The 16,696-nt window shown below is 39.3% G+C and overlaps 1 protein-coding gene across 1 annotated transcript; it reads left to right on the forward strand.

Annotated features, from left to right (window-relative positions):
* The first annotated feature begins 1,294 nt into the window (after positions 1 to 1,294).
* On the forward strand, positions 1,295 to 16,151 carry LOC121962671 (ras-related protein Rap-2a-like). Its single transcript, XM_042512914.1, has 2 exons — positions 1,295 to 2,179; positions 14,989 to 16,151. The coding sequence occupies exons 1-2, from the start codon at positions 1,866 to 1,868 to the stop codon at positions 15,224 to 15,226; spliced, it is 552 nt and encodes a 183-aa protein (XP_042368848.1). The 5' UTR covers positions 1,295 to 1,865; the 3' UTR covers positions 15,227 to 16,151.
* The last annotated feature ends 545 nt before the right edge of the window (positions 16,152 to 16,696 follow it).

The following is a 16,696-nucleotide window of genomic DNA, read 5'->3' on the forward strand; positions in this document are numbered from 1 at the left end:
AAAGTAAATTTGAGGCCATTTATTAATGAAGACATGATTCACCTAGTAACAAGATGCCCTAACTTAAACTGCATCTCCATTAACTTAAAATAACATTGCTATCTATTGCTATTGCATTGCTAAATGCTTATTAAGCATTTTCTTCAGGGTTCCCGCTTCCAGACCAAGTGGCAAACAGGATGATTGTGTAGGTGTGGTGGGCAAGTCATGCAGCTGCTCTATCTGCAGTAGATGTATGGCCATTGTGGGCATTTGGTGGGGTCCTGGAGCCAGAGTGTAAGGGATTGTCATAATCATGACAAGTTGTTAAAATATGTAGAGAACATTTAAATGGTAAAACAGTGAAATAGTTATATGTAGAAATCTAAAAATTTATTTATAGATCACATTTTTAAAAAGTGTTTTTAAAGTGCTGTGATGAACAAGGCAAAGCAGAAGCAACAGGGGTTTCTTGCAGAGGCGACATAACCATAGGAGTCAAATAATAATGCTAGACAAAATAGAGAAACAATTACAAAACAAAAATAACTGTAACAACCCTTACCAATGACAGTAAATTCAATTTAAAGAGTATAAGCAGTAAACAGGAAAATAATTGTACTTTTACTAGAACTAAACATGATCAAGACAGAATAAAATAATATATTAGAGATTAATTAAAAACAAACTAAACCTGTCAGTAAAGTCAGTGGAATATGTGGTGCTACTACATGTAGCTTATGCTACACACATGTAGTAGTGTGATTTGGCCACCATACCTATAGTGCAACATAGTGGTAGATAAAGGTTTATTTGAAAGATTTGATCAGTTTGAATTTTTTGCTTATGGTTCTAACCGTTATATACGTTGTGTAATCTAAATTAATTCATTAACACGTTTAAAAAAATATTAACACAGACAGCCTTGTTTAGTTCCTCTGTAGGCAATGAGGAATAATTAGTTGGAGCAACTTAACCTTATGAGTAATCAGCTTTTTAAAAAAATGTGTGTTTATGTAATGAATTATTAAGTAAGCCTTACTTAAAAATATATTTCATTGTAGAAGAAAAGCTAATTCCCCCAGCTCAATATAGTGCATTCATTGCATGTAATTTCATTAGAAGTTGTCATAACTCAAAAAAGACTGATGCAAACTGATGTTTTTGGAGTGTGCCCAAGTGAGTTTAAGATATGCTAAGTGGAAAGGGAGGTCACACTAAATACTTGAAGCTTTAGCCTGTTGAAGTGGTTTTGTTCTGAAATATTTGCATTTTTAATACTGTATACATATTTCTTGTATAGTCTGGTTGTAACTTAGTAAGGAGGCTACTGACAATTGTTTAATGCCACACTTAGATTCTTATTTCATTTCCAGAACACGTTCCCTTTTCTTCTTCCACTGTCTCTATGTGGCACTAATCACCCTCCATACCATCCAGGAAATAGTAACATCAGTGGATGCACTGACTCCAGAGGCGTGGATTCCCAGCACTGTAGCCTCCTTAAGGATAAATAGGCTCTTTGCCTTTAACTGTACTGTACCCCACTGTGCCGACAAATGTAGTGTTAGCCTTCTGTTTTGTCGGCACACAAAAATATGTGCCGTCTAGTTGTTTCTAATAATAGCCAATCTTATTTTTACCACACCGACGCCTTATTGCATTATGGATGCCTCTGGAATGGTGTCCCTGCAAGATAGCGTGGGAATATTTCAGTAGAGGCTCTTCATCTCAGGGCTAAATGCTCCTGCATCCCGCCTGTAACTGCATCTCGTTTTAGGCTTTAGACCGTGTCATGGCTGTAGTGTGAGGCGACACTACTGTGCACGGGGATGCGTTTCTTTACTTTATTCTCTGCATGCCGGATTTAAGTCCACAGGAGCGCTATGCGGGAGTATAAGGTGGTGGTGCTCGGCAGCGGCGGGGTGGGGAAGTCCGCCCTCACCGTCCAGTTTGTCACTGGGACATTTATAGAGAAGTACGACCCGACCATTGAAGATTTCTACAGGAAGGAGATCGAGGTGGACTCCTCTCCGTCGGTGCTGGAGATCCTGGACACAGCCGGCACCGAGCAGTTCGCCTCAATGAGGGACCTTTACATCAGGAACGGCCAAGGCTTCATCCTGGTCTACAGTCTGGTCAACCAGCAAAGTTTTCAAGACATCAAGCCCATGAGAGACCAGATCATCAGGGTGAAAAGGTAAGACACTTTATTATATAAAGCACCATTGTCTCGTTAATGTATTCTGATGCAATAGGGATGAGGTTGTTCATTCGGTTTAAGGCCCCTGAAATAATCACACTGTAAAAAGAAACTCATTGTTTCGACTTAAAAAAGCTACTGTCTGGGCTGCCTTAAAATTTTAAGGTGACTGAATTTTAGAAAACAAATTGAGGTTATTTTGTATGTTATTTGTATTTTGTAATGATTCAGATTCAGTCAACTCAAAAATTTAAGACAACCCATACATCAGTGATAGTCAACTTCCGGCCAAAATCAGATGCCCCCCCCCCAACTTTTTCAAATTCTCAATATGTGATTTACACTTGGAATTGTTTCATATTTGTTGTATAGATAAGGTGCCAGAGTGCCTAAAATAGCGTCAAAATAGAGGTTGTTTATCAAAAAAAAGTGCCAGTAGCCGCAACCCCAACAGGCCCTAGGCAAGCCCCTAAAATCCTAGAAATGTCCTGAAATCTTAGAAATGTTCTGAAATTTTAGAAACTTCCAAAATTCCTAGAGAATCGTAGGATTTACCTGAACTCCTAAAATTGTCTGAAAATCCTAGGCATGTCCGAAAATCCTAGGCATGTCTGAAAATCCTAGGCATGTCCTAAAATCCTAGAAATGTCCTAAAATCCATGTATGGGGTTGCTGCAACTGGCCCCTGATCCTCCGTTATTTTGCAAAAGTGACCCCTAAGTATCCCTGCCATACATGGACTTTTAAATATAAAACGAATAGTTTATTTTTATAGTGCACATCCTGGAGACTGTATGGAAACCAGAAGTTGGTTGTGGTTAGTGGGTTACAGAGGAAGATATTGGCCTAATTACCATCGTCGTGTCTTATTGATTTGTAGTGAAATAAAATTAAACTATTCCTCATCTTTCTGGAGTACACCCAGGAACCTCCACAGGGCCCCTTAAACTCCATTTGCCACAAACAATGTTTTTACTTTACAATCTGGCCAAAGAATCATCTCAAACTTGCATCCTCTCAGTCCCCATCTCTTCCGCTCAGTCTGGATCTCCTCTGGCGCTTCGTGAGAAGCTGTAACCAGCTCATATGTTCTTCATAAAAGGCCCAGCTGTGGCTCACCTGTCATATAGCAACCCGCTGAACTCTCCCTGGGTTTGATATTCTCTGTCTCTCACACATGACTAACTCTGGATGGCTTTGATCAGTGCAGTCCATTACTCAACAAATCCACTGAGCTCATCTCATGGCTGAGAGGGAGAGAGTGGAAGGAGGACTGTGATGTTTCCTTTTGGTGGTGACATATTGGTGTTTTTGGCTCAGGGCTTTGCTTAATTTGTTTAATGACACTGACAGACTGCAGCTATGACTGCAGCCTGCAAGTTAAGAATCTGTTTTTTAGTTAGCAAAAGCTTAACATTATAAGGACTTGAATAGATTAAGTGCAGTGGTGGACAAAGTATTCAAATTCTTCACCTAAGTAAAAGTACTTCAAATATTCTGTTTCAAAAGTTCTGCATTTAAAATAAAAAATAAAAATAAAAAAGTATAATCAGAAAAATATACATAACGTGCCAACGCAGAATATACATAAATATACATAGTACCCAATGCAGAATAATCTTAAAACAAAGAAGATATGCCAAAAACCTTAAGATAATAAGAGAAAAACGTTTTTTAAAAAACACCCTAAAAACCCTTAAAATAATTAAAAACCTAAAAAAAATAAAATAAACAGAAAAAAAACCCACATACCCCTCAAAACTATTAAAAAATGGAAAAAAAAAACACCCCAGAAACTTAGCTTAAAATTATCTCTGTTTATGACACGTTTTTTTTTCAGCAAGATAATCTTCACAAATGAACACCACTTTCAGGATTTTTGAAGCCTAAATGCAATTGAAAGAAGTTAAAGCTATAGTTAGTCTATAAACAAACTACTCTACAGCAGCATCACCACCGCCACTAAGCTGTAAAGTCGTGTTTGGCGCAGTTTGGCGTGATGATGTTAATGCTAATTCATTTCCGGGTTTTAGGACTCATTACTGGGGTTTTCTATACCTTATTAGCTTTATTTATTGAAGTTGCTAACACTTAGAAAGAACCAGATATTTCAAGTAAAAAGTAGTAAAGTAAAAATAAAATAAGATTAATTGTTATATTTACTGTCCTTTTTTTAAGGCCATTCTTTTCCAAGATTATTTTAACCATTTGAAACCTGAGATAACTGGCCTGATATCTTTCAAAAACATGGGAAGAAGGCAATGAGCAACTTAACAAGAAAAGCCCAAAAAATATGCAAAAACAAACCCCCAAAAAGTTACAAATAAATTACCTGAAAATTAGCAAGAAAAATGTCAAAAAAAATTAAAAATTAAAAAATAAATACAAATAAAAATAAACAAGGAAAGGCCTGGTAAAAAGTGCTGCATTTAACAAGAAAATACATCCATCCTGCAACACGATTTGAAATCTATATTCATAATCATAACTATATTTTTCTGGATATTTTCCCCTTTTCCTGGATTTTTCAAAATAATTTCCTCTTTACCTCTCTCACTTTCAAACAGTTTTTCTCTTTTTTTTGTCAGCTTTTACCACATTTCTTGCTTAATGCCTGTATTTCACAATTTTGAAAGAAACAAATTTTTATTTTTCAAAGGTTTGTCTGTGAAAGGCATCTGAATGCAGCACGAGAAAACTGATGTCGATCCTGTTGGAGTATGTAAGTATATGATGCAATGTTCATGTTCATGTTCATTCCTTATTTCTTGTTTATTCCCTATATCTTATCTTTTTATGTAAGGAATAAACATGATCATATATAAGGAATAAACAAGAAATAAGGAATGAACATGAACATGAACATTGCATCATATACTTACATACTCCAACAATCCAGGTTTCAGAGGGCTAAGTAAGATCAACTTGACAGATTTTACAGTGTGAGACTCTGGGAAGTCACTGGTCCCCTGTAGTACAAAACTAGGAAAATAAGTTGTAAAAAAGCATAATGATTCTTTAACCTGCAGCTTGTATGTGAGTGTAAAAGCGTGTGGAGTTTTTTCTTTTTCTCATCTCACACGCTGTGTTCCGTCTATTAGTCTTCCCTCTTGTGCAATTTGCTGCTCTTCATCAGTAAAATAGGCCACGACACATTTATTTATCTAACTGCATATTGTGTAACAATAATTCATAATTTAACCCGCATAGTTTGGTGCAGTGCTTTTCACCTCCGTCCCCTGGAGTGAATCGAATGCTCCCGTGGCTTCGACGTCACAGGCTGAGTGGAAGCAGGAGAGCGTCACAGCTGACGAGGCACAGTGGGGACGAGTGCATGAGGGAACTCCTTTGAAATGAGAAACATAATGATGGATAAAACTGTGCTGTGCTGTCTCTAGCCAGCCGCCACCCGATGCGGCTGCCTACGCTGCACCAGCCACCGCTGTCCTCAAGTGTATAGCTATAAATATTTCAGACTTTTTATTTCACACTGCTCTGGGTTTGAAGTAGGGATTGTTACTGTATGTTTTTATTGCGTTATATTTGTGTCTTGCAATGGGGCATTTGGAGCACAGAAAATATTTTCTGTCATATTTTGTGGAGGTTTTATTTGTCCCAGAGAAATCATTGCTCAGTGCAGAGACATGCACGCACTAAGATTATCGGTTCATTTAAGGATAGGCTCAGTTGGGCATTGAAACAGACCAAATGTCCATCCCCATTAAAACAAGCAACACAATCAGCTCCTGGTCTCCATTAGCTGTCTCCAGGAGATCAGCCTCCCTCCTCCCAAACTTCTTGCTGAGCCAGCAGCAACAACAAGCACCACGCAGAGATATAGCATGTGCCCACTCACCAGAACTTAATGGGATTGTGTTGGGTTGGAAGCCAAGAAGACATCAGGCCTCCATTAGGGAGTCATATAAACCAGTATGCATATGCAGGGGGTGGCGGGGGAGCATGGGAAAGATGTGGGATCTTATATGTTACTGCTCTGTGTGGTGCAGGTGTCATGAGGCCTGCAGTCCACATATCAGCTTCATTGTGCTGACTTATAGAGAACCCCAGTAATTGAGTCTTAAACCTGGAAATTAACATTTCAGCATTTCTGGTTCCCTCGTCTCAAAGTCAGCGGGTTTTTTTCATGCAATTTTGGTTAAAGGCCTTAAATAAGGTCTGTGGTTAACACAAGCTTAAGAGACTTTCACGTTTTGATCTATGACATAAAATATGTTGGTAAATACCCCACTCACAAACTTTAAAGCTTTAATGTGTCTTAAAAAAGGCAGTTGCTAACAAGTGGCTAAATAAGATTACAGAATGTCATCACACCAAACTGTGGCGGATATGGTTTTACAGCCTTGTTGTGGTTGTGATGCAACTGTAGTGTAGTTTGTTTTAGCCTAGCATTAGCTTTTACTTCTGGTGACTGCATTTAGGCTTCAAAAATATTCATTTGTGGAATTATCTTGCAGAATAAAATGTGTAAGTATAATGAACATTTGTTTACCACAGGGGTTATTTTCTGCAATGATCCAAAATCCAGTGGAAAGATCCCATAGGCTCTTTGGCTTCCATGTTGGCCTACAGAAAAACATCAACCTAGGGTCACTCTATGTACCAAGTAGGTGCAGTAAGAAGCAGGAAATGCATTTTGAGTAATAGTTCAACAATTTGGTGAATACACTTCTAGAGTTGGAGTGTCAAAAAGCCTATGGGATTTTTCCACTGGATTTTTGATTATTGCAAAAAATAAGCAAACAAATGTGGATGATATTTACACGTTTTCTTCAGAAGAAGAGTCTCCACAAATGAACACCATGCCAGCCAAAAAACTGTAGTGCAAAAAGACAAAATTTCTGTTTTAATAGTTGGTTTCCTGTTTCAATTTTTGTGCTAAGCTGAGCTAGCCTAACCACATGCTCGCTCCAGCTACAGTAAGCCTATTTGCCAAAAGTGGTATCATTCCTCTCATCTAACTCTTGGCGCAAAAGTGAATATGTGTATTTCTCAAAATGTCAAACTAGTCCTTTAACATTTTTTTGCATTTCCCCCATTTGTTTCCCACCAAACATTGTAACGTTACCTATCATAAAAATTTGGCTGGCACTTTTATTGATGCTACTGTGACAAGACTGCAAGATATAACTGTTTTACTCAATATATCAGAATTAATTAACAGTTTATGGCAACTGATATGCTAAATTTAAATACCACTGTTTTGTTAAAATGATTTCTAGCTAAATTAAGATAGCATTTTAGCACAGCTACTACCCAAAATGGTTAAGACTGTTTAAGGAAATCTGTATGAGACACTCTGTCATGATTAAATAATGTGCTTTTCATTACATATGTGTACACTCGATGCATATTTTAGCTAGAGCGCAGCGTCTCTGACTCGCTTTACCCTCTGTACACTTAGGCAGCTCATGGACTAACCAAATAAACCCCATGTCAGTTGCTATCTGTGAAAACAACATCTGGGTGTAGTCCTCCTCACAATCTAATAATCTCCCCGCTCGCATGTGAAGGTTTATTGTAGCGTCGGCCCGGGAGGAGGAGGCACGTTCAAAGCACTCGAGCTGCGTTTTCACGCTGCGCTGATGCTGTGTCTAATAGCAGGAGGTGAACATCATGCGCCGCTGAGTGGGAATCGGGTGGGGAGACCAGAACTACGTATCCCAGGAGACACTTTGGTGTGGCTACAAGCAACTTCCTGACCTCAGGCTTTTAGTGTTTACCATTAGGATGGAGAGAGTTCTTGAAGTAGCCAGCTTGGTTTAAAATGAGTTAAAGAGAGCCACCCATAAAGTGCTTATTGTTGGTGTTTTCATCGTTCTCAACCAATTGTTACACTCAGAGCTTACTCGCAGTTCTTTAAAATAAGATCTAGGGGAGACACAAAAACAAAAATGTAACATCAAAATGTGTGCTTTCTTGACCTGCACTATGTTAAAACATCTGAAAGTCACTACTTTTTTTGGGAGGGTAACATTTTAGCCCAATAGTATAGAAAGTAAAAGATGGAATTAGTGGAAATGTGTTACTTGTAGTAATCAGCTATATATTGATTTAATTCAAAGCTCTGTGATGAGTGATGGTAGCTGGCAGACATAATTTTATCACAAAGTTGTGTCAAATGTGAATGCGGAATTGGGAAACATATAATTTTAATTACTAATCATCACAGAAAACTTTGTGTACACTAAAAGATATTTATTTATAGCTGAGACCTTAAAGGGTACTTTTCAACCAACTGTGTATCATAGCAATGTGAGTAGTTTGTGTAGATGAACTGTGCGTCTACTTGCAATCCCTAAAACACTGAATATGTCATTGACTTGCAAATAGTTAAAGCAGAAACATGTTTCTGGTTTACTAACCATCTCGTGACCCTCAGATTCTTCTTGTGACCCTTCAGGAAAAACACATTGCTTTGATCTGTTGCTGGGATTTCCCCGCATTTCGATGACTATCACTTTTAGTCAAAACAGAGCTGAAAACCAGAGATGGGTCGTGATTCCAGAGCCTTAGGGAACGTGCAGTATTCCAAAACGCGTGACTTTGTTTGGGAAATCATCTTTTTCTTTTGTGGCCATAAATCAGTGAAGTACTCTTCCAGCAGAGCGAATAACATGTACAAACTTTCAAACCTTTTTTATGCTTGACAAAAAGTTGGATACTGTCACAGCAATTAGTGCAAATGAGTGTGTTGTACGTATTTCATTTTATTACACTAAATTTATATTTTGCACATTTTTGTGAATATTTGGGTGTGGGAGGGCAGCAAACTGGTTTTAGGATGTGGGAATGACTGTGCCCTGATAATTTTATTGCTGCAATTTTGCACAAATGTGTGATTTATTATGATTAGGTGGGGTGGGATATGGAGATGATAATGTTTGTCAAATTTCATGCTTTAATTTATTTGTTCCACCTACCCGCCCAGGGACCACAGGTGGGAATAGCAATTTTGCTAAAATCTGGTACGATGTATCTCTCCTTGTTTTATATAAGGTTAATGTTTTATTGTGCACTGTCCCGGTCTAAATGAAATTACATTGCATTACCTAAAATAGGGACAAAATCAGTATTGTTTGTGTCACATCAAACTGAAGACAGTATCAAGTCCTCGAGTGAGAGAAAGTCAGAGTTACATTTGGGTTTTTAACTTTTTACACCTCTTTCTGTCTCACTTTGAGTCAGTGCCTTTGTTTTACTGCACAGAACAGCAGGAATAAACTAATTAGGACTTGTGTACTCCCATACTGACTATACCGCCTTTGCATCTGCACTAAAGAAAATAGTATTATCTAAAGGAGCTGGACTGCACCATTAAAGATGGAAATGAAGCTTGTGTTTCATCACAAAAAAAGACTCTAAAGGCCTCCTCCATCTGTTGTGCAGGCCCTCTCTTTGTCTGTTTATCACAGGAATGTTTGTGGTCGTGTTTTTTTGTTTCCTTGCTTTCGTCTTCATGTAGCGGGGATATAACATTAGCTGGAAGCTTTGTTCTCCAGCTGTAACGCCCTCTGGGAGTGAACACAGTGTAGGCGCTATAGGTTCTGTGATTTTCTGGTCCGGTCGTACAAGCTGATGCAGTGCATGCTGGCTGTCACAGTGAAGCTGCTCCAACTGCTAATTAACAGCAGATGCAGAGAGCAAAGAGGCGGCTGCAGGGTTGGAGGGCTTCACGTTGGAGATGCCTGACTGTTTTGTTGTAATTTGTATGTTTGCCGGTGCTGTGGGGCTTGTGAAAAGGGGTTAGTGAAGTCACTGTAGCTATTTAGCACAGCAGGTAGCCTTAATAAGGCTGTTGTGCCCCGAGGCTCAGTGGAAAATGTAGAGTCCATCTTTTTTGTGAGTTATAAACACCGTTTCTCTGTGTGTGGGAGGGTTTGTGTGCCTGCCTCTTTCCCGTCGGTTGGAATAACACCCTGCAGAGGCAAATGGCAGTAACTAGTTTTTGTGTGCTGCAAAGGTCAAATGTATGTCAGCAAAAGTTGTTTAAGATTCCACATCCATTAATGAGGATGCAGCAGCGGCTTCTCACAAATGGGCCTCAGATGATGGCTTTAAAAAAGTAAAGCTCAGCGTTTTCCTGTGTGAAAGCCCCGCAGTCGAAAAACTCCCTCAGTATATTCTCCGCGTATCATTCTGAAAGTGTTTTTTGCAACAATATTGTAGAAATCAATACAGATTTTAACATCCGTATCTGTGTGTAATTTCATTAGCTGTCAGCCACCTGCCGTTGCCTGTTCCACAAATCCGACGTGACTCCTCTCCCACTGCATATTGAAAACAAAAAGCTGCATATTCATTCAGCTCGTAGTTTCAGCCAAGCAATCCAAACACATTCCAACTGTGCTGATAATTCCCAGAGTGCATGGCTGCCAACTCTTGTGTTGGATCAGGAACAAGTTAGCAATGTTTGTAATTTTCCCCTGTTTTATATGCATACAGTATGTAGAGAAAAAAGCTCTTCAGGCAGGACATAAACGTTGGCAACCGCACCTCAAAAGTCACCATGAGGACATTCTTTATTCTGATTATCAGCGTAATGGTGAAACATCTATTACAATATAGGGTTTAAAAAAAGTGGGTTTATACAAAAAAACATATTTTTATTCGTATAATGGAGCAATGCTACACAAGAGAGCTCCTGCATTCAAATTTTTACTTCTAAAATATACATAAGCTGCAATTTTTGATATGTTAAACACATAAGCAAATGGTGTAGCTTTTCAAAGTTTATTTTAGAGAGAACTGAGACCTTTTAAAACTCACCAATTTAAACATCAGGCTATATATAATGTTTGTTTGTTTAATCTGTACAAAATCTGAAGTGTAAAAACAACAGTTTTCCTTTAAACAAGGTGTTTTTCTCCTCCAATTTTTGTGTGAAGCTAAGATAGCCAGATGCTGGCTCCAGCTACACACAGTATTTGCTGTACAAACACGAGAGTGGTATCATTCCTCTCATCTAACTCTTGGCAAGAACGGGAATAAACATATTTGTCAAAATGTCAAACTCCTCCTTTAACATTGTTAGCATTTGCTCCATTTGTCTCCCATCCAATCTGCATAATGTTCACTATATTTATCACAGAAATTAGCACCTTTGTCCTAAGTTTAATTGACACTACTGTGACAAGACTGCAATTAGAATTCACACAAAGCAAAATCATTAACTTTAACTTGTCAGAATGAATGTAACACCTTTAAAAGTGTAAAGCAGCTGATAAGATAAGTTTAAATAGCACTGTTATGTTAAATGATTGCTAGGGGAAAAAGGGAAATATTGATTAAGAAAAAAGGAAATTTCTTTGTGTCAGTAGTAATGCTACAGTATTAAGTACTGGAAAAAGGAAATACTTCAAAGTAAACTTATTTAGTAATACGTGCATCCATTGACATATAACTGCAAGAAATATAGCTTTTAACTGAGAAAAAATGGCATAATGTGAAAAAAAAGAAGTAAAATTATAGTAATAAGACCTATATGTGGGCTATAGGTAGATATTTCTGAAATATTGAGTGCCCCTGCTAGCAAAACTCTGATGTTTAATCCCAAACACTGAGTGACATATTCTTCAATAATACATGATATCAGCCTATATATCCCCATGGGGCAACTTTTGTTCATGCTGTGCTGAGCAGTTTCAGTTTCTCCTCATCTGGCGAGGAGGGAGCGGTAGTTTGATGCTGCAACAAACAATCTCTATACAAACTCCGCACCCAGCCCACCCCACCCCTCGAGAGAAGCTGGCTCTCCCTGTGTCTTTGTAGTTATATATAGAGTTTCTCCTGCAAGGCTGTCAGATTGCATTTGTCTGCATGGTGCTCTCCTTGTTCACACTTCACACCCTCTAGACTCCGGCTCTCCAAACACACGGGCCATGCAAGATGCTTGTCCTGCTGAGGTCAGCTGCCGTGTGTGTGTGTGTGTGTGTGTGTGTGTGTGTGTGTGTGTGTGTGTTGTACAGTGCGGCAGCTGTGAGGGAAAATGTCAAGCTGCAGGGAAGTCTTTGACATTTGAATTTTTTCCCGGCTTGATGCTCTTAAAGCCTGTTTGTCGACTAATTAGAAGAAATTGCTGACATTATTTGCAATCATTTCCAATTTGCCCTATTTTGGGAAGCTTTTTGTGAATTCCTCCGGGAGGTCAGAGGTCAAGCTGAGGCCCAGATTGGCCTCGCTGTCTTGCTCAAGGACACTTCAGCAGGTCCAGCAGGTGCTCAAGTGTCCTCTCTACCTCTCTCCACCCTGCTGCCTGCACTTATCTCTCTCCAGCTCTCTGGCCATCCTTAGTGAGACGTTTGCCAGCTCTTTTCCACGCCTCAGCTCTTCTCCCAGCAGAGCAGCATGGCAGCATGCCACCAATTTGTAGATAAGAGCTCATTTCTCAATAGCACCAGCAGATCAATAAGCCGGGCTGGGAATGCACTTAGGGATGACTGATGGTCGAGGCTATTAGGTGGTCTGTGCCATTACCTGTTGTGAGAATATATACCCTCTGTAATTGACATTCTGTAGTTATTTCATCAGAGCAAACATGAGGGGCGTCTAACTGAAATGAAACATCTGGTACCTGAACAAAGTGACTGTCTTTGTACTGTTAACAGTCTTACACACGTGTGAGACAACTGTTGCCACAAAGTGTATTTGCATGTTTCTTCTCCTTATCTGAATTGGTTTAATTTAGAAATTTAAAAAAACAAATCTTCATGTTTTGAAATAGGTGTCGACTGATATTGCTCTTTTAGGGACGTTATCAAGACTGATTATTAGTAATTAATGAGACCAATAACCAATATATGGAACCGATATGCATTTACAATTAAAATAGAAACCTTTCTGTCAGTATTAAAGGTTTGGAATATACCAAACTCCAACACAAAACTTTGTTTAAATGCCTTTAGCAAATGTTTAATCAAAACTGAAATGTTTAACATCATATACAGCAAGTTCCCAAACTCTGCTCGTTCTGATGAGCAGAGTTCAAACGTACGCACCTGCTCAGACGCTTGAAACTGTTTACGTGAAAGTGTTTTAAATAAACAACAAAATGCATGTGTTTGGGTACCAAGCATATGAAAAAGTTGTGTGAGTTTTTAAACGTATGTTTTCATAAAGTCTTGCTGTTGGATCCCATTTACACCAATTCATTAAGAATCTTCTCAGTTTTTGGATTTCCGTGTTCACCATGGTGGCATGCAAGAAAAAGTTTTCTTCACAAATTACACATAACGTGGTTGGTAATAGATATAAAATAAAAGTTCCTTTAAACTTTCTATATTACAAGTGTCTGCTCTATTGTAGATTCTATGATATTTTGCAATAAAACTCACATGTCGATGCAATGATATGCTGCAGAATTTTAAATGAAGTGACTCACAAGAGGTTAAAATAAATATTAAGTAGAAAATAAGTTTTTCTGAGGTACAAGGCCAGTGTTCTTGACCCCCCCCCCCCCATGTGAGAGCAGCACATTAGCTTTATTCAATTATTCAATAACCTAAACCATTACTCTCCCCAGCCTGGTTTCCTTGTATTGATGGTTGGAAGAGGACTGGGATCGTCAGCCGCACGCTGGGGGAAGAAAGCTTTTGATCGGCTAAGACATGCTCATTGCATGATGGAGATGATGCAAAGTGGAGAGCTAACGATCTTAAACAAGAATCGAATGCCTTTAAATGTACAGCTTGCATGCCACGCTAACACATAATGTATCCAGGAATAAACAGAGCATCACAGTGCTCTGAAGAGGCAGTTGTTTTTTTCTTTTCGTGATGACAGTTTTGTAATGGGACTGTCTCAGACACCCAGGGAGTGACGGAGGCCTCCTGGGAAGCTGGAACTGAATGTCGCTCCATTGTGCTTTGTTCAAAACTCTTATTGTTTCTAACAAATACAGTATGTAGGTCAACAATGCACAAACACACACACACACACACACACACACACACACACACACACACACGCATGCTGTCACTTGAGTTTATCTCTTTTACCCTCCCACTTTCTGCCATAGGTAGCAGGAAGTTCCTGTCTGTAACAAAACACACCCAGCGGGGGCGAATGTTTCAAAGCTCGTCTAATATTACTCTCTCAATTCCACGCGTTACCAGGTGCCCGTGGTCCTCCAGCACGGGGACATTTTGCCCCAAAGTCCACATGAACTCAATGATTAAGTGATGACATTTTGGTGTTCATAGGTCAAAGGTCAATTTCACTGTGACCTTATCTCTCACGGTCTTTTGAAAGCGATATCTCAAGAACATCTGGAGGGTATTTCTCTAAATTTGGCACAAACATTCACTCGGACAAAATCTAATCATGAACTGATTAGATTGTGGTGGTCACTGTGACTGCATCTGTCTCATTCTTGTGACTGCAATATCCATGTGGACTCATTCATGAACTACTTAAAAATTTGGCGGTCAAAGGTCAAGGTTACTGTGACTTGTGTTTCACCTTCTTATGAACGTGACATCTCAAAAGGTCACGGTTAGCTCGTCTGTCGTCTGTCAAAGATTTTGACCGTCCTGAAAAGGTGAAACTGAATGTTGCTCCACTGAGTTTGTTCAAAACTCTTATTGTTTCTCATAAATACAGTATGTAGGTCAACAATGCGTGCGCACACACACACACACACACACACTCTGTCACTGGAGTTTAGTCTCTTCCTCCGTCCTGCTTTCTCCCTCAGGTAGCAGGAAGTTTCCGTCTGTAACAGAACGCACTCAGCTGGGGAGAAGGCAGCAAATTTCAAAACTCGTCTGATATGACTTTCTCATTTCCAGGTATCAGCAGGTGCCCGTGGTGCTGGTGGGGAATAAGGTGGACCTGGAGGAGGAGAGGGAAGTGTCCCCCAGCGAGGGCCAGGCGCTGGCCGAGGATTGGGGATGCCCCTTCATGGAGACGTCGGCCAAGAGCAAGACCATGGTGGACGAGCTGTTCGCAGAGATCGTGAGGCAGATGGACTTCTGCCCTCTGCCGGACCGGAGAGAGGCGTGCTGCCCCGCCTGCAGCGTACAGTAGCAGCCCTGCTGGAGGGGTGATGGATGGGAGGACGGTTAGGAATTAGGATGCAAATGAATTCATGTTAGATAGATTGAAGACGGAGGGGTTTAGAGGAAAAATCCACACTTTTTAAAACTGTTCCGTATCTTGCAGTGTAGGCCTGATCAAGAGGCATTCTGGGAAATCTGGCATTGTAGGAAATCTGAAATTTGACTTAAACACGCATCACTCCTCAGACACAGGGTGGATTTTTCCCATGAAAGAAAAAACCTCCCACATTCATCACCCTGATTAACAGGAGCAAACGTCCGGGGTTTCCCAAAGGCAGCACGGTGCCAAAACCATCTTAAAAGCCATCGACCAAGAGGATAAAAAGTGCGAAGTGCTTTTTGGGAACCCAGCCATAGGTCAAAGCAGGGATGGCAGTGTGCTCCAATGTCCTCTTTCTTCTGCTTGTGTTTTTCTTTTTGCACTTTTTGCGACTTTTTTGACAGCGCAAGACCAGTCACCAAGTATCTGAATGGATGTCAAGTAACACCACTGTGAACGAGTCATACTGGATTTCACAGCAGGCCCGCCTAACTATGAATGAATGAAAACATGAACGAATGTTCAAAAAAAGCAAACCGCACCTTTGGGGAAATTCACTCCGAAGATCCCAAATGTTGACATGCTGTGGATGATGTGTGCATGACGTTGTACTGTCACACTGACATCGAGTACAATCAATCTCACCCAAAGAGACAGCATTAATCAATCAATCAATCAATCAAACAATCAGTCATTACAACATACGGACACTTGTCTTTACACCTTACAGATGATACAAATGCCTTGTTACATTGTATGAAGTGAACATCAGTGTCAGTGTAGAGTTCATTTAGTCACATCGGTTAGTGGTTCAATGTGAGAAACACTTATTTTCAACAAAAAATAAATCTTTATGCACATATGTGTCAAGCGTATTTATTGATGAATAACCTTTTTTATGTGAATATAATGACAAAGAGAGTTATATTTTCGTGTTTTCAGTTGTCCGGTTGTCCTATCTTTGTGAACGCGATATCTCAAGAGCATCTTGAGAGATTTTCTTCAAATTTGCCACAAAAGTCCACTTGCACTTAATGATAAAGTTGTTAGATTTTGGTGCTCATAGTTCAAAGGTCAGTGTTACCCAGTGGTGACATGTAACTAAATACATTTACTCAAGTGCTGTACTTAATCATTTTGAGGTTTTTATTTATTTATTTGAATAATTTTGACTTTTGGGGTGTTTTATCTTATTTGTTTTTGATGGGGTGTTTGATTTATTTATTTTTTTTAAGTTCTGTTTTTTTTCTTCTATTTTTTATGATTTTAGCCCTAGTTTTGTGTTATTTGGGTGTTTTTTTCTCATACTTTTGAGGTTTGTGTGTGTGTGTGTGTGTGTGTGTGTGTGTGTGTTTTTTTGTTTGTTTTTTTTTTGCATTGGGTACTTTGACTTTTAAT

The sequence above is a fragment of the Plectropomus leopardus genome, chromosome 24, assembly GCF_008729295.1.
Source record: "Plectropomus leopardus isolate mb chromosome 24, YSFRI_Pleo_2.0, whole genome shotgun sequence".
Classification (NCBI taxonomy): Eukaryota; Metazoa; Chordata; class Actinopteri; order Perciformes; family Serranidae; genus Plectropomus; species Plectropomus leopardus.